Genomic DNA, 22503 nt, shown 5'->3' on the forward strand with positions numbered 1-22503 from the left:
CCAAATCCACACGCACATAGATATCTGTTACTTCAGGTGGCGCTGGATCGCTCTGCTGGCCTTGCGATATGTATACGATTTGGGATGGAGGCAAGATGACGTGAAAATCATGTTGATATTTAGTTCTAATATGAGAATTCAATATACATCTCATAATATCTACGCATCTCGTGCTCGGCATTGGTTCAGAAGCCATAATCGGCGCTCTTCCGGCTTGGATAGCGAGTGTTACTTGACTGTTATGTAGTTCTTCGCATACTACAGCGCTAGTAGTGCTTGTAGGCCCGTATTGTATTGAGAGATCTGAGACTCTCAGTTATCGGTCATCGATTTTGGCAACGGTGATGTAATACCCAAGGGTTGTGCATTGGGAGAGTGTAAGAGTAGAAGCATCAGCTAGCGGGACAACTGTCAGTATACACCCGGAGAATAGAAATTGAAAGCATGGACATACCTATACATCCTTGCATAGTCAGCAGTTTACTCTTCAGGTGTGTATGACGGAGTCAAGTTGAGGCTGTAAAGGCGATTGGCGTTATAGAACAGAACATCGGCAGCTATCTTCATAGCCTGGGACGCAGTGAAGTCGCCACATTGAACATAATCCACGAATACCTGCAAAACAAAAGATAATCAGCATCGAGAAAAGTAATTAGTAGAAATAGAAAAGTAGGCATGCAACTAACCGTCTCAAGAGCCTGACGGAACTGTCGATTAGCCAACCAGAACGTCTCCGGGTGCAACCGGCCACCGGTACTCCAGAGGAGACGATTGGTAGGCACAAGCTCCAAACTTTCTCTCAGGACCTTCGTCTGCGCCTCACGGCTAACCATGGGGAAAACCTTCCCGAAATCAAGATAGACATTGGGATAAACAGAAGCCAGATACCCCGCTTCGCGGGTATAAGGGTATCCAGCATGCAACAGCACGATATCCGCATCAGCATACTGCGCAATTAAAGGCTGCAGACATGCGGGATTGGCCCGCAAAAGATTAATCCGATTATCTCCCAAGCCAGTGTGAAACAGCAAAGGTTTCACAACACCCGCCTTCTTCTTAAAGCAAATCGCTTTCAGCGTCTGCTGGACTATCCAGTCACAGATTTGTTTATCATCGACCGCGAAGCCAGATCTCGTTGTACCAGAATCGAGGATGCGAATCAATGACCCGCCCAGAGTGGTATCGTCGGAGGAATACGCATCCACGTCCAATCCGGTCCGACAGCAAATTTCCGACTTGAACCCAACGATGTTGACATCGTCCAAAGCCGCGCCGAGGGCATCTTGGAACCGCTGGCGGAAATTGTTCCAGACTGATTCGCCGTTCTTGCGCGAGTTCGATACATCCAGGATTGTGGACTCGGCTAGGGCTTCGATTTGCACGATTCGCTTGGTCGGCGAGTCAGTGAAGCTATCGTGCCAGCTGGTGGATTCGATGTCTTCGTCGTCGCTGTGGTAATCATCGAGTAGCAGTGCGTGCGTGCCTGATAGAGACTTTCGGATTAAGTCGTTGTAGTCTTCGCGCACGCTTTCGTCGTGGGCGGTCTGGATGTCGTTCCAGTTTGCGCACGGGCGGCCGTATAGCTCGGAGAGCTGGGTTGTGGCCCGCAGCGTGGGGAGGGTGGTGTGGGCATTTTCTAGGGCGCGGCCGTCTGCCGAGGAGGTGATGGCCTCAATTGGGTAATTGTCGGAGTCAGTGGCCGACTCGCGGTTCAATAGGTTTTGGGCATGGTGGTCGATCAGCGGATGAGACTGAATTAGCTGCCGTAGCGGAGTAAGGTTGTCCATGATGAATAGAATGCAGGTAGTGTAGTGAAGAAAATCTGATATTGAAAAGATCTCCCCAGATTGTATGTAGCCAATCAGAATGTCTATTTCCATCTACGCTTGGAGAAAAGTGGATTTGGTCGACCAGTCACGATGAAGAAAATACAAGATTCATAAATTTCATTTCAATTTGGTAGAGATGACCGAGATGACCGAGATGATTTACCAAGAATACATTTGTGTACTCAATATTGTCCCTCAATGGTCATGGTGCCCGTTTTGGTAACCAAGTACTCATTGACAGCCACGTCCTTTCCACTCTCTTTGCCATAACCAGACTCCTTAATACCACCGAAAGGCGACTCGGCAGCCGATGAGTTGCCTGTATTCCAATTAGTTAGACTTAATGTTATTCATAGCAATATCCATAAGAAACTCACCTGTATTCATTCCGATCATACCCGCCTCCAGGTTCTCCAAGAGACGCCACATGCGATCGATATTCTTGGTGAAAGCATAACTAGCCAGACCCATGCTGGTATCATTAGCCAGCTTGACAGCCTGGTCCTCAGTCTCGAACCGGTACAGCGCAGCAATAGGCGCAAACGATTCTTCCTGCGAGATGAGCATCTCCTCCGTCATCCCGGACAGAATAGTAGGCTCGAAGAAATAACCCGGCTTGGACGTCAGAGGATTTCCGCCCAAGATAACATCAGCACCAAGCCGACGAGCATCCTCAACCTGCGCAGCGGCCTTGTCAATACTCCGCGGCGTCGTCAACGGTCCCATCGTGGTATTAGCCACGGCACCGTGACCAACAACGATCGCAGCCGTGCGCTCCTTCAGAAGCGCAGCGAAGCGATCATAAACCCCAGCCTGCACATAGATCCGATTGGCAGTAATACAAGCCTGACCGGCATGGCGCCATTTCAGCGACATGAGCTGCTCAACCGCCTGGTCGAGGTTCGCATCGTCGAAAACAAGGAAAGGACAATTGCCACCGAGCTCGAGAGTCAATTTCTTAAGACCATGCGCACAGTGCGCAGCAACCAACTTCCCCACCCTTGTCGAGCCCGTGAACGTCACCTTCTTAACAAGTGGATGCTTACACAACGCCTCACTCAGCGCCGGTGTATTATCCAAGTCCGTAGTGAGCACATTCAGCACACCAGCAGGGATCCCCGCGCGATGCGCCAGCTCCGCCAGGACAAGTGCTGAAATCGGCGTCTCGGGACTGGGCTTGACGACCATCGTACAGCCAGCCGCGAGCGCGGCGCCGACTTTCCGCAGAACCATGGCAACGGGGAAGTTCCATGGGACGAGGGCGGCTGCTACGCCGATCGGCTGCTTGATGGTGAACAAGCGACGGTTCGGTGCCGCGGCCGTTGATACACTGCCCTGGATGCGCTCTGCTTCTCCGGCGAACCACCAGAGGAAGCCGAGGGAGTAGTCGATCTCGCCGTAGGCTTCTGCTAGCGGCTTTCCGGTTTCGTGGGTGACGATCTGGGCGAGGTCGTCGCGGGCTGCGGTGGTCAGGTTGTGCCATTCTAGTAGCCATTTGGCGCGCTGGCGCGGGTTGACTTTGCGGAATTGCTCGAAGGCTGTGTGGGCGTTTTCAACGGCGGCGGATACATCTTCTGCTGCGTTGGCGGGGCAGCTGGCCCAGGCTTTGTCGGTGCCGGGGTCTGAGTGGGATATGTTAGCTGTGATCTCTGTGTTGGAAGATATAGAGCTTGAAGTGACTTACCCAGTACTTCAAAGCGCTTTCCGCTCTTTGCGCCGACCCATTTGTCGCCGATGACAGAGTCGAACTTTAGTAGACTGGGGTCTGCTAGCTGGAAAAAAGCGTGTTAGAGTTGTGTTCAACACTTCGGACATCTCGCCGAATACCCCGCAGAGCTGGGATAGAAGGATAGCAGGATAGAAGGATAGAAGGATAGAAGGATATAAGCCATACCTTGAATGGTAGCTGGTACTGAGTCGCCATATTGATCAAGAATGTTCTAAATGTGACCAAGTTAAAATATGATGAAGTTATATTCACCGGACAAGTATTTATAAGAAGAGGGGTTACTCCATATGACCCCTCATATCCGAAATTGGAGTAGATCCTCGGCCGTTGATATCCTTCTTCTTCAAGTAGGCTATTAGGCTATTTGGCTATTTATATTCCAATCGTAAATCATATCTATATAATGTACATAATTAAACCAAACTATCAACACTAGCGTGTCTACCCTCTTGCGACCGACCATCCCCAACCCTGGGCTCCATACTATACCCAACCGAGATATCAGTCGTCTTCATAATCCCCTTACCCTCATCACTACTCAAACTAGGACTATCCCCACGCTTATACTTACGCATCTCAAAATCCCCAACAATATCAACACGCGGCCCGCCCAGCGGATCCGCCATCTCGTAATCAGCGCCGCGGGTGGAGAAAACCGATGGCTGCGCGTGTGAGGCAGACTTGAATATATTCGATCGGAGTCTGCGCGAGCCCATGCCGGTTCCGGAGCCGGTGCCGGCCCCATAGGTGGATTTCCCGTGCGAGCTGCCAAGTAGTCGGGGGAGGAACCTGCTGCTGATGGCTTTCAGGGACGGGCCGCAGGCTGTTACCACGGCGACGTTTACTTCGACTGCTGAGCTGCAGAAGCCGATTGAGTACGTTGGGTCGAGGTTTGGGGTGTGTGAGAGGAATCCTTGGGCGAGGATTACTATGCGCCAGACTCCGATGGCGGTTGCTCTGTGCGTTGGATGGGGTTGTTAGATAAGTGCGCGGTGGGTTGGAGTTGGAGTTGCAGTTGGATTTTGGGGAGTTACTTACACTCCACCTAGACATAGGATGATACACACGGCGATCTTGCGTCGGAGGGGCATTTGGAGACGTGCAGTGATAATGATCGGGATCGAGAGGACCATTATATCGGTGAAGAGGTTTAGCGCTGCGGTCGAGACGTAGAATGCGCCTTGGTTGATACATTTCCCGCCCGGGATCGTCATGTCGTAGACGTATTGTACTGGGTGGCATTGGAAAATGTCGACGAGGAGGACGGTGATAAAAAGACTGATTACCACGGCGAAGGAGCTCCAGATGAGGTACTTGACCACCCGTGAGCGTGAATCGAGTCGGCGCAGGAATACCAAGATCGAGAGTTTTACCACGGTCAGGGCTGGATTGTAGAGGAGTTGATTTGCGAAGTTCCACTGTTTTTTGTTCGTGTGAGTCTCTGGTCTATGATGGGAGCTGTGAAGACTTACATTCAGCCCAGGTCTAGGATTGTTGTTTTTGGGGACATCCCATACGTGAATGCCGACATAGTTGGTTTTGATGACTAGTTATTGCGAATTAGTAGTTGTTCACTTTGCGCTTAACTGAATCACTTACAGTACCACGAGGTAACGGATTGGGAGAGGGCGAGGATCTAGGAAAAGACACGTTTAGCATACTTTGCAAAGATCTGGAGATCCAAGGATCTTACATATCCCACGACAATCAAGTAGTCATCTATAAGAAATCTCGTTAGCAACCACTTCTAATAGTCCAAGTCCAGTGCCGATCAGGTTCGTTCCATACCGCTTGTGAGCGCCGATCGTGATAACCATCGGCCCCAGAGCCGAAGTAGAACTGCAATGCCACCGAGAACCGTGAATGCGACCACGATACCTAGGGCGATTTTTTGTTGATGGTCGTCAATCATTGCGTATTCCCCTCAGAAGAGCGTAAGGGTTCTCGAACAGCCTGCGACCTCGATCTTAAGATGCAGGGTTGGTATCGTGGCCATCACTAATGGTCCACTTCTTTGGCTTTGATTCATTGGAGTTCGGGGGCCATTACAAGGGTTTCTACGGAATAAACAAACACATTATTATTAGTTCAACTAATTTGGGTTGCGGTGTCCGTATCTCAATTAGTTCAATGTCCGTTGATGCCGGTAATTAAAAGGAGAGCCAATAAGGAATGGTGTATAAGGGCTCACGCATCCTTTACAACTTTGATTGGAGTGCTAGAATTCTAGAATTCAATGACACGAATGTTCTTCTTGGCCCCAAATCCTAGACAGAAAGCTAGCTCTTTTGTCACCTCCCTGTTATTTGAATAGCCAGCCCATTGTCGTACTCCGAATTGTGCGTTCAATGTAGGTTTCGTGGGTTTTAAACCCGAGCATCCAACGAAATATTCGAAATACGGAGCTTATCCGAGCCCCCAGCTAGTGCATGTACTTGGACAGGGAACAGACACCTCTAGAGTGCTAGTGAAAAACTTAATCGTTCTTTGGGCGTTACATCTGCAGCTCATCCTTGTAAAGGGGAAAGAAAAAAATGGAAGTGAATGAGAGCTCCTCCAATTATACACTTAAGCCCGTATTGAGCCTTGAGTGTATACAACATAATTCCACCAATGGGTAAATTGTGTCCAAGGGTGGCATCGAGGATTAAACCTTAGCGATGCGTCAGTACATTAGTTCGAGAGCTCGATGTCTCGGATACAATATTTGGCCCCCACGAAGAAATTGCCCGTTCTACTTAACAAGTTTTCGTTAGTCTTTTTAGTCTTTTTAGTGCTCACTCTCGGCAAAATTAAATGAAATGCAATTCTCTTAGTCCCTTGCGTTGCGGGTTTCCCATTGTCCAGGAAGCAGATCCGATCTACTTAAGTGGAGCATAGTGGACCATGGAGAATGGAGAATGGTGTCAGGTCAGACCAAATGCTGGCCTGATTAGAGTCAAACCGAGAAGAAATACCACGTTCACGTATACGGAGTATTGTGTGTTCACGTAATCTTATGTGTTCCTTGCAACGCTCTCAGCCGGGGGAGAAGCTTGAAAATCCTCATCATTCCGACCGGTGGAGTGGGTATAGGCACAGTTTCTTTTTTTTCATACAGAGCTCCCTACTGAATGGAATGAAATAAGCTAATGGCGACAATCTCGGTTGGAGAGAATTGTATTCCCAGCACGCATCGGCGTCACGGATAAAGTGTGGCCTGGAAAATTCCACGGAACGTGGAGATCCGGAGATAACGCCCCATCTGGCTCTAGCCTTATTTTTGATTGTTGTTGGAGGAGATGCACGAGAGTGGAGTGGGAGAGGGCTTGAGCGAGATAGAGCGAGCTAGAGCGAGACACTGTAAATTGCAGTGGGGGCGAAGTAGCCAGCGGCATTTCTTCTTGGATGTCAACCCCATGATAGCCGAAGTACTGCCGACGTTATACTCCATATATCGTACTATGCACACCTTGAGCTGGTGAGTGTCGGAGATTTGATTTAAAAGTCTCCATTGGCCACCTTTCTCAGACTTGCCGATCCCGGGTGAAGCTTCTTTCCCTTCACACGCTCACAATGTCCCCTTGTTCGTACATGACGGGCATTTTGCTCGGTGCTCTCTTACTAGTAACACCCGGAGATGCCCGTGTGGGACAGGTTTCATCTGCCTCTGTAGCTGGCGCACCGCTATTTGACAGCGAGAAGTTCCAATTGACAGATCATGACATTGCCAAGCTCAACCGACACCAATCAGCCCTGGTTAAATTTGGGTGCGATGGCCCTGATAATACCAAGCGACCTACAGGGAAATGCAAGGTTTTCCCCGGTGACCGCCACTGGCCGTCGCAATCTGCATGGTCGACCTTGGATAACCTCCTAGGTGGCGCGCTCATCAAGACAGTCCCCCTAGCGGCGTCTTGCTATGCTTCATGGCCCCAATATGACAGCGATGAATGTGAAAGAATCAGCTCAGAGTGGGGTGACTCTCATCTTCAGTTAGTTATACCTCACCCATGTATGAAACATAGACATTGTATACTGACTCCACGATTAGTGCTGCTGACCCAGCGTCGGCAATGTGGCCTCTGTTCGAGGGAAGAACCTGCCTGCCCACTACCAATGCCTCTGCATCTTGCACAGTGGGTGGCTACAGCAGCTATGCTGTGAATGTGAGCAATGTGGCTCAAATCCAGCTTGCTGTCAACTTTGCACGTAACGCGGATATCCGTCTGGTCGTTAAGAACACCGGCCATGACTTCAATGGAAAATCAACCGGTGCTGGTGCTTTGGGTATCTGGACCCACCATCTCAAGGACATTGAATACTATGAGAATTATCGTGGCTCAGGTTACCAGGGTCCAGCTGTCAAGATGGGGTCAGGTGTGCAGGCCTTTGAGGTCTATGCAAAGGGTCAGGAACTTGGATTCACTGCCGTTGGTGGCGAAGGCAAGGTAAGTCGATCATTCCGACATCAATATTTTGGCGAAATAACTGACCTTATTAGACTGTCGGTGTTGCCGGTGGCTACGTTCTCGGCGGTGGCCACTCGCCCATGTCCAGCGTGTACGGCCTGGCTGCTGACCAAGTTTTGGCTCTTGAGGTCGTGCTGGCCAACGGACGCTTCGTCACAGTGACCGAAAAAAGTAATCCCGATCTATTCTGGGCTCTGCGTGGTGGTGGTGGTGGTATGTGTACTCTATCTCCCATTCTATTCTCGGGATTTCATCTAACACATCCCCAAAAGGAACCTACGGAGTCGTCACTTCGCTCATCTCTCGTGTCTACCCCAAGGTCGGCGTGACAGTCTCGACATTCAACTTCTCCACTGGCGAGGATGTCTCCGTAGAGACTTTCTGGGCTGGCGTTCGCTCATACTTTGAGCGATTCCCGGCTCACGCCGACGCCGGCACCTACGCCTACTTTTGGGTGCTGCCCACAGGCCCTAACGCCTTTACCTTCCTAATGAACCCCTTCTTCGCCGTCAATCACACAGTGGACGAGTTCAACGCTTTAGTCAAGCCATGGTACGATGACCTCCACGAGCTGGGCATCTCATTCCAACCAAACACAACCTACTACGACAATTTCTACGACGCCTGGATGGCCGGATTCCCCCTCGAAGGCGTCGCCTCCTCAACCATGATGACCGGCTCTCGCCTCTTCCCGCGCGCAAACTGGGAGACCCCCACCTCCCTGAATGAGACCTTCGATGCCCTGCGTGCCACTATTACTGACGGCTTCGCATTGCTCGCATTCAACATGAAAGCCGAGCTGCAAAAGGGCTTCCCCTCGAACGCAGCAAACCCGGCTTTCCGTCAGACGCTGATGCATGCCATTACATCGACCTCCTGGACGAATACCACCTCCGATGCTGATATTAAAGTCAAGATGGATGACCTCACGAAAACCGTTGGCAAGTGGCGCGCTGTCTGCCCCGACTCCGGCGCGTACATGTCCGAGTCGGATATCCAAGAGCCGCACTTCCAGCAGGCTTTCTACGGTACCAACTACGGCCGCTTGTATAGACTTAAGCAGCGTTATGACCCGACTGCCTTGTTCTATGCGCCTACTGGTGTTGGTAGTGAGGATTGGGTTGTGAAGAGCCTTGATGGTCTTCCCGATCAGAATGGTCGGTTGTGTCGTGTTTAAGGTGATGGATGTATATTATAATTTAGATATGTACAGTTAATTCTTTATAGACATGAACCATGTACAAAACTGAGCTTGATTAGTATACAGGGATTCCTTTTGCCTCCGTGCATTGTTCATCTCGGATATCCGAGTTCATCCACGCCAACAACTCAGGGCTGTTCTCATGTCATACGGAGAAGTTGTTAAACACCGCGCCTATCATTAATATACGGCGTAATTCCATCAATACTCACATGAGTCCTTAATTGACACTTGGAAGTAGTACGGAGATCCAAAACCGGGGAGAAGTGTTTTCCGGGGATATCAACTCGGAAACCCGGAAAAGCACCCGCAATGCGTGGGATTACCCCAACGTGGGGCTTTTCCGCCAGATATAAAACCATCTGGAGCGAATGAATTGTCAATGATATTTTATACAACCATCATGGCTACAGTAACCATCACAGCCACCGAAGGGGGCACGGAGCCACTCCAGACCAAAGATATCGCGACTCGCCTATTGAACGGCACGCTTCACTCCCAGTGGCCGGCATTTGAACAATTCGCGACCATCGATGGGCTATTGAAATCACATGCTGCTCAGCCAGATGAGGCGCAACGGCCTCTGGTATGCTATCCGATTCGCGGAGCAGCTGATTTCGAGGAACATACAGCCGGTGACATCGATCGGTATACTGATGTCGCTGTTCGCTTTTACATGCAGCAAGGACTTGTACCAGCGGTAAGAAGAACGCCATTTTTTTCTGTGTTGACCTAAACTAATTATCTCTTAGCACCCAAGTCTCGAGCAAGCACCTGTTGTTGCTATGCTAGCTGGTTCTAGCTTCGAGGTCGTGGTGACTTTCTTCGCGCTGAATCGCCTTGGCTATGCTGTGCTTTTTTTGTCTACACGACTCACGGCTCCGGCTTATGCCCGGCTAATGGAGATGGCAAATTGCAGCCAAATTATCAACACGAAACAGTTTCAGCAAGTTGTAACAGAAATTTGTGCCGAGCGTCCTGGTTATAGTAGCTACTCTCTGCTACAAAGAGGGGACTGGTTCAACCGTCCTCTCAGCACCCCTCTCTTTGAACGCCCCGGTGCGGATCCATCGCGAGAAGGCAAGAAGATTGCCTGGATCCTACATTCTTCTGGGAGTACCGGTTTCCCGAAACCGATTTTCCTTACCAACCTTCAAACCCTAGCCAATTTCCGTAAGAGCTTCGGGCTGCGCCTCTTCACTATCAGCCCGCTTTTCCACTCCCATGCACTGATGGAACTTGGACGAGCATTGTTTACGAGAGCACCAGCATATCTGGGAAATCATTCTCTTCCAGTCACATACCAAAACCTCTTCGATGCCCTCCAGGTGGCCCAGCCGCAGCAAATCAGTGCCGTGCCATACGTGATCAAACTACTTGCAGAGAGGCAAGAAGGCATTCAAGCACTGGCTAGACCGCAGCTCGTGCTATATGGTGGCTCCAGCTGCCCAGACGATCTTGGCGACCGTCTTGTGTCACAAGGCGTGAATCTGGTCTCCAACTATGGAGCTACGGAGACCGGACAAATCATGACTTCTTTCCGAGCGCCGGAAGACAAGGAGTGGCAGTATATGCGACTGCACCGTCCTGTTGCCGACCTCACTCTGATGGATGAGATCACACCTGGGGTTTTTGAATGTGTTGCATTGGACGGCCTGCCAAGCAAGGGTCCTTCGAATTCAAAGCCACCGTATAGCGCAAAGAACCCAGAGAACTCTTTCAGAACAGCCGATTTGTTTACCAGACACCCTGATCCAAACAAGGGCAATTATTATAAGTATTTGAGTCGGCTGGATGATCGAATCACACTGGTCAATGGTGAAAAAGTGCTTCCTATTCCTATTGAAGGTCGCGTTAGAGAAGAGCCAATCGTGAGTGACTGCGTCGTGTTCGGTTTCCAGCGGACCGTGCCTGGGGCTTTAATTTTCCGCGCTCCTGGCAAGGTGCCTCACTTGAGCGACGATGAATTTTTGGAAGCTATCTGGCCAGCTGTTGAAGCGGCAAATGCTCGCGCCGAGACCTTCTCCCGTATTCCCAAGGAGCTTGTTGTCATCAAGGGCGCCGATGTTGTATACGCCAGAACTGACAAGGGAACCTGTATACGCGCTCAGGTTTATCAGCAATTCGAGGAGGATATTAAGCAGGTATACGCCAAGTTCGAAGGGAGTGGCCAGAAAAGAGGTTCCCTCGCGCTCAGTATTCCAGAACTGGAGGATTGGCTGCTTTCAAGATTCAGCGAAGATTTAGGCGTACAAATACCCGATGCTGAGGCCGACATCTTCTCGGCTGGAATCGACAGCTTACAGACAACACAAATTTGGCGGTGCATCATGCGCGATATTGATATCGGCGAGCGAGGAGATCAGCTTTCCCAGAACATTGTGTTCGAGAAAGGCACTGTCCACGCGCTTGCGAAGCACCTCTACCAACTGCGAACTGGTCAAGAATTCGAGAAGGAGGATGAGCTTTATTCCATGCGTGAGATGATCGAAAAGTACTCCCACTTCACTCAACACTTCCCAACCATCACCCGAAGCCCAGAAACGGAGGTTGTAATGGTCACCGGCGCCACCGGCAACTTGGGAGCATTCATTGTCTCAGAATTGCTGAAACGACCAACAGTCTCCGAAGTCTGGGCAATCGTGCGCGCACCAGGACAAGCAGCGGCCGGAGCCCGTCTCTACAAATCGCTAGCTGATCGCAACATCGTTCTCACCGATACCGAAGCTGTAAAGCTCCACGCCATCCCTGGTGACATGTCACAGTCCAACCTCGGTCTCAAAGACCACGATCTGCAACACTTACTCTCATCATTGACATGCGTCATCCATAGTGCCTGGGCCGTGAACTTCAACCTGGGCGTACGGTCCTTCGAGCAGCAGCATATCCGCGGAACATACAACCTCATCAACCTCTGTCTGCGCTCTCGTCTACCTTCTCCTGCGCGGTTCTTCTTCTGTTCCAGCGTAAGCGCTGCGAGTAATACGCCCAAACCGGCCTCTATTCCCGAGACAGTGATTGAGAACTTGGACCTCGCACAGAAAACGGGGTATGGCAGATCGAAACTGGTAACTGAACAGATTACCCGCAACGCCATGCGCCAGACGGGCATGCAAGCCCGAGTCCTGAGAATTGGCCAGCTTGGCGGCGATACTGTTAGCGCGCAGTGGAATGACACGGAAGCTGTTGCACTCATGTTCCGAAGTGCCTTGACGACGGGTGCATTGCCAGAACTTAATGAGCGGCTGAGTTGGTTACCTGTTGATCAGTGTGGTCAGGCTATTTCGGATATTGCCATGAATGTGTCTGGATCATCTGATGCCAATATGGTGTACCATTTGGTTAATCCGCGGACTTTTAGCTGGAAGGAGGATTTGCTTCCTGCTTTGAGACAGGGGTCGGTCTTGGCGGAGTTTGAGGTTGTCTCTCCGCAGGAGTGGCTGAGGAGATTGGCGAGTAGTGAGCAGGATCCGGAGAAGAATCCGAGTGTGAAGCTCATCGATTTTTGGACGGCTAAGTATGCAAGTCATGGCCTGTCGGAGACAAAACCAGGGATAAATGATGAGGCTGGGCTTACATTCGAAACTGAGCGGACGGTTCAGGACTGCCCCTCGCTTGCTCTTGTGGAGGACCCCGTTGCTGGTGGGTTGGTACAGAGGTATATTAAGTCGTGGATGAGTCGATGGACTGCTAAATGAATAGAGAATATAATGATGATTTGAGCTTTACCGCGACATTCCACTAAGATATTGGATGACAATTGGGACATTGAGAGAGAAGATGGGAGGAATAGGCGAGATGTAGAGATACAATGAAGCAAAAAAAAAGGAATCAAACATTCATTATAGAACTGTTAAAACAACCTGGTATCTCATTTCACAATCTCGGCTCCAAGGACTCATCTACTAAGCACATCCTCTTCAGCCATGGGAGATTAAGACTGGAGACCCTTCTGCATAGCTTCCAAGTGCTCAAACTTGTAGGTATCCTCACCCAAGCTCCAAGCCATGACACCACCAAGCTTCTTCTCCGCGACGATTTCCTTGAACTTGCGGGCAATCAACTCGGGGGTATCCCATGTCCAGAAGAGGCTGTTCTCGCTGTCGAAGTAGTACTGACCACCGCCCTTGTCGTCGGTCTTGCCATCCTTTTGGGCCTTGCGCCATGAGTCCGTGATAGAGACACCCTTGCAGGTACCGTAGTCAGAGAGACATCCAGCCTGGCAGAACTCATCGGTAGTACCGCTGTAGAATGTTAGTTTAGATATCAATCAGAAGTAGGTGATGGGTATGCATACCAGTAGCCGGAAGCACTGCAGCACGACCCTGATGGGCACTTGGCCTTCGCTGCAAATCCACATAATCCATTGGTGCTGACTTTCAGATCCTTAGGCGCAGCGGCAGCATTGCTAGCCTCGAAAGTCAAAGCACCAGACTTACCATTGTCTGATCCATCGTCGTTCTCGAGCTTGGCAAGCTGGCAGCCGAGAGGGTTCTCCTCACAATCGGAGTCGGGGGCGGTGGTGAACCACTTAGCGTAGTACGCGAAGCCGAGGTTGAGCTTTTCGGGATCAGCCCCAATCTCGAGATACTCATTGATAGTGTCCAAGGATCCCTGGACACCGCTAGCGTGGTCGGTAACGTTATCGCGGCGGTTGAGCAGATCGTAGGACATGACATTGACCATATCGACAGACTTGAAGATCTTAGGACCCTGCTCCTTAGTGAAGGCGATGAAGTCCTGCTTGCGACCAGGTACTGCGATAGAGAGGATCTTGTCGCCTAGTTCTTTGCGGAGAGCTTCGAGGAAGAGAGGGTAGGTTTCGATCTCGTCCACTTTTTTCGAGTTAGGCACGTCTCTGTAGTCTTGGCCGTTGCCGCCGGGATATTCCCAGTCAATATCTGTTTCTCAAGGTTAACAACCTTGCTCCTTTAAATTTTAAAAAACTTTGTTGGGGTATCTTACCGACACCGTCGAATCCTTGTGCGTCAAGCATCGAAGCGACATTCTTAGCATATCGCGTGCGCGAAGCCTCGTCCTTTGCTCCCTCGGAGAAGCCAGCAGTGTCACCCCAGCCACCAATAGCGACCATTAGCTTGGTCTCGGGGCTGAACCGCTTGCGCATGGTCTCGGGGGACTCAAATGGCTTATATGCTGCCGGCGAGTCGGAGTTGAATAGCTTCGAGGCAGCGAAGCTCATGATTGCATAGTCAATTCCCTCGGTCTTGTCCTGGCTCGGGAGATCGGTTACATGGTATCTTAGGTAGGTGTTAGCTATGGGCTCAGGATATGTAGATCAATTCCACGGGTTTGTACTAACTCGTCAATGTACATGGCAAAGCGTGTAGCAGCCACAGACTGAGCGGCCAATAGGCCAAGTGCGAGGCGTTTGAACATGACGAGAATCAGTTGGACGACAGTCGTGATATATTTAATACACAGGTCGACAGGTGGATCCGGTGATCGAGAAAGAATGTATGAACAGATACCCAGTCTGTCGTTGAGCGTCGAAAAGCAGCTTCAAGCCGCGAACAAAGTAAACCGAACAAAGAAGAATAGAGAAAGACATCAGGGACAGAAGAAGGTCAGGTATATATTCGAGTCTTGCATAACGCATGGACCAAAACATGGAATGATCGTCTCAGGGCTGTCGAACATGTGCCTTGATCTATGTATGCGGGGCATGTGGGCCATTCCTTTTGGGAATGTCGTATCACTGTCCAGCTGGTTCACCAAATAATACAGTCAGGAAGCCCCCTGAAAAGAAGGATTCTATGTTGTAGGCGCTAAGAAAGGGCAGCGGGCGCTAAGGAGTGACTGCGGGATGCCAAATCCTTTTGGGGCTGCCTGAAGTAGATATTGGCCCCAATAATTGAAACTTAAAAATAGGTTAGGGGACCATGATCCTAAATGAGACGTTTCAAATATCAGGCGTTTTTCCTTCGCAAGGAAATGGTAGTTCAATGAGGGTGTACGGTGCACAAGGTTGGTATGCCAGATTTGCATTCATTCCTTCCTTGCCCGCATTCCCCCCTTAGTTGAACCAGATGACCATAGAGATGAAACCGGTTAAATTATCCAAGGTTCCTGCAAGTATTTGCAAGTATTCCTGAAGGGATATTGGTGTCGTCGGGATCTGACTCTACGAGTACTGGCATGGGGCGCGGGCGAAACTCGACGAGATTCGGAAGGAAGGCAGTTGAAACCTCGAGGATGTTTCAAAGGAATAAACTGATCTAGGGGGTATAAGCAACAAGAAATCCAACCAAACGCCGACAATCTATGTTACAATGGTGCTAAAAGTCATCAATAGTCAAACACGGGGGCTTAGTTCCAGTGGCGCCGAATAATCGGCCGGGCAGGGTCCCAGGGACCGATCACAACGTTCTTGTACTTTTGCAAGCTGATAAGCCACCAGCTGCACCCGCCCATCACAAATGCCGTCAGTATGCTTCCTAGGACAGATCCAATGATGGCTGCTGCCCATCCGCCACTCAACGTGACACCAACAGCGCCACCGGCAACAATCACAAGGGTCAGCGTCAGGAGCACATGACCAGTCCATGATTTCTGTCGCAGTTGGCGCCGGAAAATGGGGAACAGCCCAAATACTTCCATCGAGAACAGCATGAGACTGAACACGTGGGTCGTTGAAGGCAGCCGAGACGCGAGCACGGTCGAGGCCATCACAGCTGCGTTCGTGGACAAAGAAGCTGGAAACTTTGTGGTGGCGCCTGCGCCTTCCCCGCTCCCATAGTCGAAAGAGAATATATTCATGATTATAAGCCAGCAGCTCATCGCCCAGATAGAGTCACTGGCAGTGGACTTGGTAAGAGATTTTAAGACGGGACTGAGGCCTAGCAGGGAGAAGTAAATAAGGAAGGCCGACTTGACTGTAGTCAAACGCTGGCGGTTGCGCGGTGATAGCATCGAAATGCGGTGGGTATCATGCGATATCCACGGATCCGTAGTGCCAACGATAGAGCTGCCTGGAGCAGACGGCACACCACTTTGCGCTGTCAAATGAGCCACTGCGTCGATGCTTTCACTGAAATCAGCACTGCGACGGGCGAATTGCTCTCTTGATTCATTCCCGGACATAGACAGCCCAAGGCCGTGAATGGCGTTCGTCTTCGTATGATCGGATGGAGTGTCATTGGCCGGTGTATCGAGGGCGCTGGCAAGCGAAGTCGAACTGGATCCATCATCACCTGTAGCGACCCCATCTGCACTTTGCACGGACTCCTCGTGCTCCTTCCAAATCCAATTATCCCACAGAATCCAGCCCACAGCCGTACCAACACTTCCCCAGCAGACAATTGAGACAGGGCTCACTCGATGGTGGACAATGCCAACGAAGCAGCAAACAAAGATAACCACCGAGCAAACATGCTGCACAATCACAGTCGAATCAGCCACCAGAGGCCAGAAATCATACGGCCGCACCCGAGGATTACGCTGAAGGTGGTCGAGAAACGTTTCCGTGTCGGTATAGTTATCCGGATCTATGAATCGACCGTCAGCAACAGCGCAACACCAACCTCGAGCCCTGTACAGGGCCCGCGCCCACATGCAGACATACACGATTGCTTAACCCAAAGCAACTTCTTCCAAGCCCCTTTCCGCTTCCGACGCCGTCCAGCACCGCCCAACTTCTTCCGCAACGCCGCAGCAGACCCAATATGGGCACTACCATCGCCGTTCAACGACCGCAGATTTTCCTCGTAGTTGCTGGGCACTGACCGGGCGCGCGAGAGTGAGGGCGCGAAGTATGCATCCTCGGGCGCTAGTCGATCGGGGTCGGGAAGAGACCGTTCGAGCTCAGGGGAATTGGACCCTGGGGCGCGGTTGGGATGGGTGTCGACGGGGATCGTGGGGGGAAGGAGTCTAGCGACGGAGGAGACTTCATCGAGCACAGATATAACTAGCGTCGGGGCATGGCGTGAGAAGAAAATAGGTCCGATGTAATAATGTAGATGTGACGGCTTGTTAACGAGGGCGCGACCCGCGGGCATCTGGAGGCTGATTCAGCAGTTATCTATACATACACGTGACCATATCAGCCCTTGTTATTCGGCTGGGCGAGTTATTAAGATTCATTTCTTGGTGGGATAAAAGGCCTCAAATCGCTTTATTAATTTTCAAAAGGGCCAACTGTATTGAATTTCTATATCCAGTATAGCCGGGTGATAAATGTACCGCTTATCACCGCGTAAGGATCTTGCGTACTTCTAATCTTGAGAGATATATATACATCCTTGTGAACAACCACATTCCAGTGTTTCCTCTAAAACGAGCAAGAAAAGTCACAAAGGGATAGAAATGTTCACAAGACACTGATCTAGAGAGACATTCAGAAACAATACCACAATATGTCTTAAACGAGATAATGGAAAATGCCCAGGAATAATGAGATCTGAGCATCCCCCAATTTTTGACTCGATTTCCATACATAATGAAGGTGGCGATGTTTGTTAGATGAGTATGTGGGCGATGAGATAATCTGACAAGTGTCTTTTTTTATTTGCTTTTTTCGAAGTAGATACACATACATACACGCACGGGCGACTTGCAAATATTTGGATGAAGCCTGTCTTGACGGGCCGCAATTGCTGGAATGCCATCAGGCCAACCACCGCTCACAAGAATCATCAGCAGCAGCCACTGGCCAAAGTTATCACTCATTAACCTTTGACCGCACCTCACATCACCAAGATCTAGAAGCCCATGGCGGGCTTCACCTCAACAACGCGATCGCCATCACCAGGACCAGAAGAGTGCCGAATATCCTCCTGGAGGATCTCAAACTCATCCACGCACCCTTCCCCCACGTATCTGACTCCCTCAACGCCAGAAACAGTGAACAACAGTCCCGTTCGCTTGTCCACGCCCTTGTAAAACTCTTCTGCTTTTTGGAAGACAACTTTGGCGTCATTCGTCTTAAAAACGCGGACCTGGTCGGACACATCCGACGCTAGCTTGTACCGAATAGGGGCGGAGGCCTCATCAGTGGAGCTAAATGTGCTGCGACGTCTCTTATGAGGCTTCCAGGGGCTATCAAGAAAATGGAATCCACTGTGATTATCGGAAGTGGGAACGGGTGAAATGGTTTTGTCCCAAGATGGGCGTGAGGCAATTGGGGTCCTGGCTTCGTTCTCAGCTTTTGAAAAACTGCTGGTGGAAATTTGGCGACGAGATTTCGAAGGGGAAAACGGTGGCTCGGATGGGCTGGACATGGCATCATCATTGTCCTCATTTGCATCGGTCTGCTTCTTTGGAGTAGAAGTTGACATACGCGTGTTGAAAATATCCTTCGGCCCGGGGAGTAGAGTGCACTTGCGCCCATCATCAAACATGTGCGCACTGTACGTAATTTTCTTGTCATCCGTTCGCCACAATTTGATGCCATAAGCACGAACTTCGCCTTTTTTTTGGAGTTCAAGCCAGTCCAACAGATACAGCCCCTTAGTCCCCTTAGTCAAGGCGCCTCTCAACTTCGGCCGGGGTTGACCATAGACTACAAGCTCATCTGGCCCGTTCTGGGCATGAAGTATCATGATACGATATGTCAGGTTTCGTCGGGCCTGACCTTTGAGCAAGATTTGAAAAATTGATAGCTCGCACTCGTCGCCATCATCGCTGAAAGCCGTGAAGTTTTTCCAGGTGGAGGGAGCACGGCCAGTAAAAGCACTAGGATGCTCGGTGTTGGGTTCACCCTCATGCCATTCCTCGAGAAGTTCGAGGATTCTGGCTGGGATTGGCTGTTTTGGGCCGATGATGCGCTCTATTGAGAGGGAAGGAGGATGGATCGTTGGAGTAGTAGACGATGATGCTCGCTTGGGAGGTAAGCCCTGAGCGAGCCGTTCGAATGATGTGAACGCAGCAGGGGGACTAGGCCGGGGCCCAGGAGCAGGAGCAGCTGCGTTGGGAGTTTGAGTCTCTTCCGTTATCATGAGTTCGCCTGACGAGGAGACTTGGTAGCTCATGCGGGGAGCTGTAGGGTTGATGAAATGGCTTTCGGTTGAAACTGACTGCGACGTAAGCGCAGGATCTGATGGATCCCGAAAGAGGGATTCGTCGATATCTGTGATATCAGATGGGGTTGAAGCTGAGACAGGAGGGTTAATCCCTTTCTGTGCATCGAAAACAGAGTCCAGAAGAGGAGGCTCTGTCATGTCAACCTGGGCAGCTGATACGTGGGATACATCCTGAACAGCCGGAGATTGCGCCGTGAGGCTTTCCAGCTGATCCGCAATTTCATGAACGGGGGTTTCCGCCATATTGATAACAATGATGATAAAGAAGATGAAGAATGTGTAGAATAAGGATAGAACAGATGGGGGAAGGGTGGAAAGATGCACGAGGGAGGAAGAAGTTAGAAAAAGCAGCAATAAGAGTGAATGTGAGACGCAAGAAGCAGAAATTCCACGCAAATAAATCGCAATAGAAGTGAAATTGCGATCAATGTAAGGAAGGTTGCGAGTCTAAGTGACGGTGTGGGGACTTTTTGCAGGAGAAATGTACACAGTCTTGAGTAGAAAGAACCAGAACGAACAGCCTTGGGGATAAGAATAGGAGTTGAGGAATTGGATGACGACGATATCAGCAAAGCCACAATGTATGCGCTGGCTAGACGACATCTTATGAATGGATTGCTAACACAGGCAAACCTATATCAGATGCAAACCGAGAGAGCTGGAATGAGGCAATTAAAGTATATAACCCGGAACAAAAAGGAATGAAATATGGAATTTATTTCTCTAACATGATAAACCGAACATGTTCGAAATTCAAACAGGAAGCTAAAAAAACTCCAGATAGATCTAAATGTACAACATGGACAAATGCCCGCGGAATTGCCACGGGCTTTTCACAGGTGGCCAATTAAAGCAGCCACTCTGAATGCACAAAAGAACTCGGCACAAGATTGGCAGTTCATATATTGCTTGTAAGGGGTATCAAGACTCAAAGCGGAGGGAGGGCAGGGTCACAATGGCTTAACATGTCAAATGCTATAGTTCACTGGACGACCTGCCATGTTGTTGAAGGACATTGTTATTTTGAACGAGGTTTCGGACCGCCTGCGGTGCAACCACCTCGTCAACACTGTTTCTGCGACCCCAGTTTTGCGGCTGGCGTCGGATGAAGGCGCCAACGGCGCCGAGGTAGCCCTCGTGGCGCAGGAAATACGCTTGTTTCTCGCCCTTGGACCAGAAGCGGATGGCGTAGGAGAGGGTGTTCATCGTTTGCCGGTGGCCCCGAATGAAGGAGCCTCCGAAGTAAATATGTTTGACTGAGTGTTTCTCTGATTGCAGATATGCGATCTGACCAATATTATTACTAATCGGGGTTAGTTAGGACTCCGTCGGAGAATGGAAATATAATGAAACATACCTGATAGCGTAGAGCAGACTCCTGCTCATATCTTCCGGATTGGGCTTGGATCCATGGCTGGACTCACTGGACTCGCTGGATTCACTAGGATCGCCGCGAATCAAGCCCTCGCCGTCCTCCGCCCCTTGCTCGGCATCGTTTTTTAACCGGAGCACCTTGCCGAAAGTACTGGCAATAGCTGTGCTCTTCAAACCAATCTTGGTGTAGTCCATGCCGTAGATATCTCCTACAAGCATGTCCACTGCACTGTTGTCTCCGCGGTCGGCCATCGCTAGCATGTCGTCGAATGTCCGGGAGCCGGTCAACAAAGACATAATGCCCCAGAACGTTCCACCTCCGAGATGTGTTCCGCCCACACGCTCGAATTGTCTCGGACCGGAGACTTTTATCATTGACACACCTGATCCTATATTGACGAGGAGATAAGGATATACATCGGGCCGGGCTTCGGCATATTGCATCGGCTCAGCATCGGCATCGCTGTAAGTGAAGACTTCGTTGGGGATTTCGGTGATGAAAAAGTCCAGTCCTTTTTTGAAGGTGTTAGAGAGTATACTCGATACTTGGGTATGTTTGATAACTTACCAATGATTAGGCATTCCATCTCCTCTTCCCGTAGAATATTAACATCTAATTCTTCTTTCAGTCGATCGTAGTACTTGTATGCACCACCTCCAGTGGCTACCACACACAATCCCTCCCGTGTTGAACCATTGCGCTTCTCGTGTTCCTCTTTGAGTTGTCGAATGAAGTTGATGCACAGATCGATCCGGTCTGTCTCAAAGTTTAGGAAATTGAGCCTGCCGCCGTTATCCGCCGTGTCCAGCTCTCGAGTGAAATAAACAAGCTTCGCAAGTGTTCCGCCAATCTACCAAATCCCAATTCCATGTCAGCCAAGCTTTCTTCTAGCGTTTTGAACGAATTGTCTGCTCGGCCCCTAGATTGCGGGGGGAACCGGTAGCAGTGCGGGGCACGAGAGAAAATAAATTTTCGTGGGCAACTCACATCGACAGCCACATGGCTCACAACGCCTGTATGATGCGGTAGTCGAATATCCTTGTTTTCGTAGTGTACGCCCTCTGCGTCGACGGGACTCTTGGATCGTGGTTCGTCGTCGACGATGAATGCGCCCGTAACGTTGATTTTGACGGCGCCGGGATTGGTGATTGCAGCTTCCAGACGGTTCGGGCGCTTTCGGCGAGCATTGGTATCTACCTCCATACGTTCGGAGGCCATGATGAATGTTGTGAAGGAGGTAGAGTCGCTGGAGATGAAGAAGGTAGCCGTTCCCAGGCTTACTGCGTATATCTCCTTCTACCCGGAACGGGCCACGGGAGGGATCCACTTTTTTTCGTTGGAAGCCGAGGAGCTAACTTCCCGAGGCTCCAGGGTCGATCGCTCATGACATGCCCTAAAGGAGATCTGGGGATCTTGATACGATGTATACATGGCTTTTAAGAACGAGCGGTCCGCTTTTCGTTTGGTTCAGATCGCTTTCAGAACTGAGAACGATGTACCTAAATATTAACTACCGATGTAAGAGTATATTCGCATATGATCAGCGTGAAGATATTGAGTGAAATGTGTAGTTGAAATAGACGAAGTACTAGTATACTAGAGACGGTTTGATATTAAAGTGTTGGAGCCAAACTATTTTTGGTTGCACATATAGAAGTCCTACTGAGCTCCATAGTTAGCACAATAGGATTAACTACATAGTTAGATCGGTCCACTGCATACATGTAGCAAAGATTACGATGTACATCCATTACAGTAGTAAATTATATGAGAACGCAAGTACTCCACGGTTGCCTTTGATATAGGGATAATGTCGATAAAATAGATCGGTGGATCGCTCCTTCCCAATCGAGGGAGGTACATGTATTATACTTCAATATA

The 22503-nt window shown here is 50.1% G+C and overlaps 9 protein-coding genes across 9 annotated transcripts; 2 read left to right on the forward strand and 7 right to left on the reverse strand.

Annotated features, from left to right (window-relative positions):
• Positions 1 to 480: 480 nt before the first annotated feature.
• fluG (uncharacterized protein) lies at positions 481 to 1787 on the reverse strand (the record flags this gene model as incomplete). Its single annotated transcript, XM_057281344.1, has 2 exons — positions 481 to 615; positions 687 to 1787. 2 exons carry the CDS (start codon positions 1785 to 1787, stop codon positions 481 to 483), a joined length of 1236 nt encoding a protein of 411 aa, XP_057135604.1.
• Positions 1788 to 2011: 224 nt separating this feature from the next.
• N7471_008626 (NAD-dependent succinate-semialdehyde dehydrogenase) lies at positions 2012 to 3753 on the reverse strand (the record flags this gene model as incomplete). Its single annotated transcript, XM_057281345.1, has 4 exons — positions 2012 to 2148; positions 2207 to 3451; positions 3514 to 3601; positions 3724 to 3753. 4 exons carry the CDS (start codon positions 3751 to 3753, stop codon positions 2012 to 2014), a joined length of 1500 nt encoding a protein of 499 aa, XP_057135605.1.
• Positions 3754 to 3971: 218 nt separating this feature from the next.
• N7471_008627 (uncharacterized protein) lies at positions 3972 to 5470 on the reverse strand (the record flags this gene model as incomplete). Its single annotated transcript, XM_057281346.1, has 6 exons — positions 3972 to 4515; positions 4597 to 4976; positions 5031 to 5104; positions 5158 to 5194; positions 5252 to 5277; positions 5347 to 5470. 6 exons carry the CDS (start codon positions 5468 to 5470, stop codon positions 3972 to 3974), a joined length of 1185 nt encoding a protein of 394 aa, XP_057135606.1.
• A 1643-nt stretch (positions 5471 to 7113) lies between these two features.
• Positions 7114 to 9186, forward strand: N7471_008628 (FAD linked oxidase N-terminal; the record flags this gene model as incomplete). Its single annotated transcript, XM_057281347.1, has 4 exons — positions 7114 to 7532; positions 7592 to 7988; positions 8042 to 8222; positions 8282 to 9186. The coding sequence occupies 4 exons, from the start codon at positions 7114 to 7116 to the stop codon at positions 9184 to 9186; spliced, it is 1902 nt and encodes a 633-aa protein (XP_057135607.1).
• Positions 9187 to 9613: 427 nt separating this feature from the next.
• N7471_008629 (putative NRPS-like enzyme) lies at positions 9614 to 12908 on the forward strand (the record flags this gene model as incomplete). The annotated part of the gene is made up of 2 exons (XM_057281348.1): positions 9614 to 9910; positions 9963 to 12908. 2 exons carry the CDS (start codon positions 9614 to 9616, stop codon positions 12906 to 12908), a joined length of 3243 nt encoding a protein of 1080 aa, XP_057135608.1.
• A 236-nt stretch (positions 12909 to 13144) lies between these two features.
• N7471_008630 (uncharacterized protein) lies at positions 13145 to 14607 on the reverse strand (the record flags this gene model as incomplete). The annotated part of the gene is made up of 4 exons (XM_057281349.1): positions 13145 to 13454; positions 13508 to 14111; positions 14176 to 14468; positions 14531 to 14607. 4 exons carry the CDS (start codon positions 14605 to 14607, stop codon positions 13145 to 13147), a joined length of 1284 nt encoding a protein of 427 aa, XP_057135609.1.
• An 877-nt stretch (positions 14608 to 15484) lies between these two features.
• Positions 15485 to 17225, reverse strand: pigc (phosphatidylinositol N-acetylglucosaminyltransferase; the record flags this gene model as incomplete). The annotated part of the gene is made up of 2 exons (XM_057281350.1): positions 15485 to 16715; positions 16793 to 17225. The coding sequence occupies 2 exons, from the start codon at positions 17223 to 17225 to the stop codon at positions 15538 to 15540; spliced, it is 1611 nt and encodes a 536-aa protein (XP_057135610.1). The 3' UTR covers positions 15485 to 15537.
• Positions 17226 to 17927: 702 nt separating this feature from the next.
• Positions 17928 to 19490, reverse strand: N7471_008632 (uncharacterized protein; the record flags this gene model as incomplete). Its single annotated transcript, XM_057281351.1, has 1 exon — positions 17928 to 19490. One exon carries the CDS (start codon positions 19488 to 19490, stop codon positions 17928 to 17930), a length of 1563 nt encoding a protein of 520 aa, XP_057135611.1.
• Positions 19491 to 19949: 459 nt separating this feature from the next.
• Positions 19950 to 21867, reverse strand: N7471_008633 (pantothenate kinase). The gene is made up of 4 exons (XM_057281352.1): positions 21610 to 21867; positions 21190 to 21472; positions 20605 to 21133; positions 19950 to 20550 (listed from the first exon to the last, which is right to left on the reverse strand). Exons 1-4 carry the CDS (start codon positions 21838 to 21840, stop codon positions 20223 to 20225), a joined length of 1371 nt encoding a protein of 456 aa, XP_057135612.1. The 5' UTR covers positions 21841 to 21867; the 3' UTR covers positions 19950 to 20222.
• Between the last annotated feature and the right edge of the window lie 636 nt (positions 21868 to 22503).

The sequence above is a fragment of the Penicillium samsonianum genome (genome assembly GCF_028829775.1).
Source record: "Penicillium samsonianum strain IBT 33392 chromosome Unknown utg000004l_segment0_segment0, whole genome shotgun sequence".
Lineage (NCBI taxonomy): Eukaryota > Fungi > Ascomycota > Eurotiomycetes > Eurotiales > Aspergillaceae > Penicillium > Penicillium samsonianum.

What these genes read in the sequence shown, in the direction of transcription:
- N7471_008633 (XM_057281352.1), bottom strand. Translation starts at nt 21,840, where the DNA reads ATGGCCTCCGAACGTATGGAGGTAGATACCAATGCTCGCCGAAAGCGC. An exon ending in GATGGAATGCCTAATCATTG is followed by an intron (nt 21,134 to 21,189) that starts GTAAGTTATCAA and finishes CCTTCAAAAAAG; the next exon opens with GACTGGACTTTTTCATCACC. An exon ending in AGTCTGCTCTACGCTATCAG is followed by an intron (nt 20,551 to 20,604) that starts GTATGTTTCATT and finishes AACCCCGATTAG; the next exon opens with TAATAATATTGGTCAGATCG.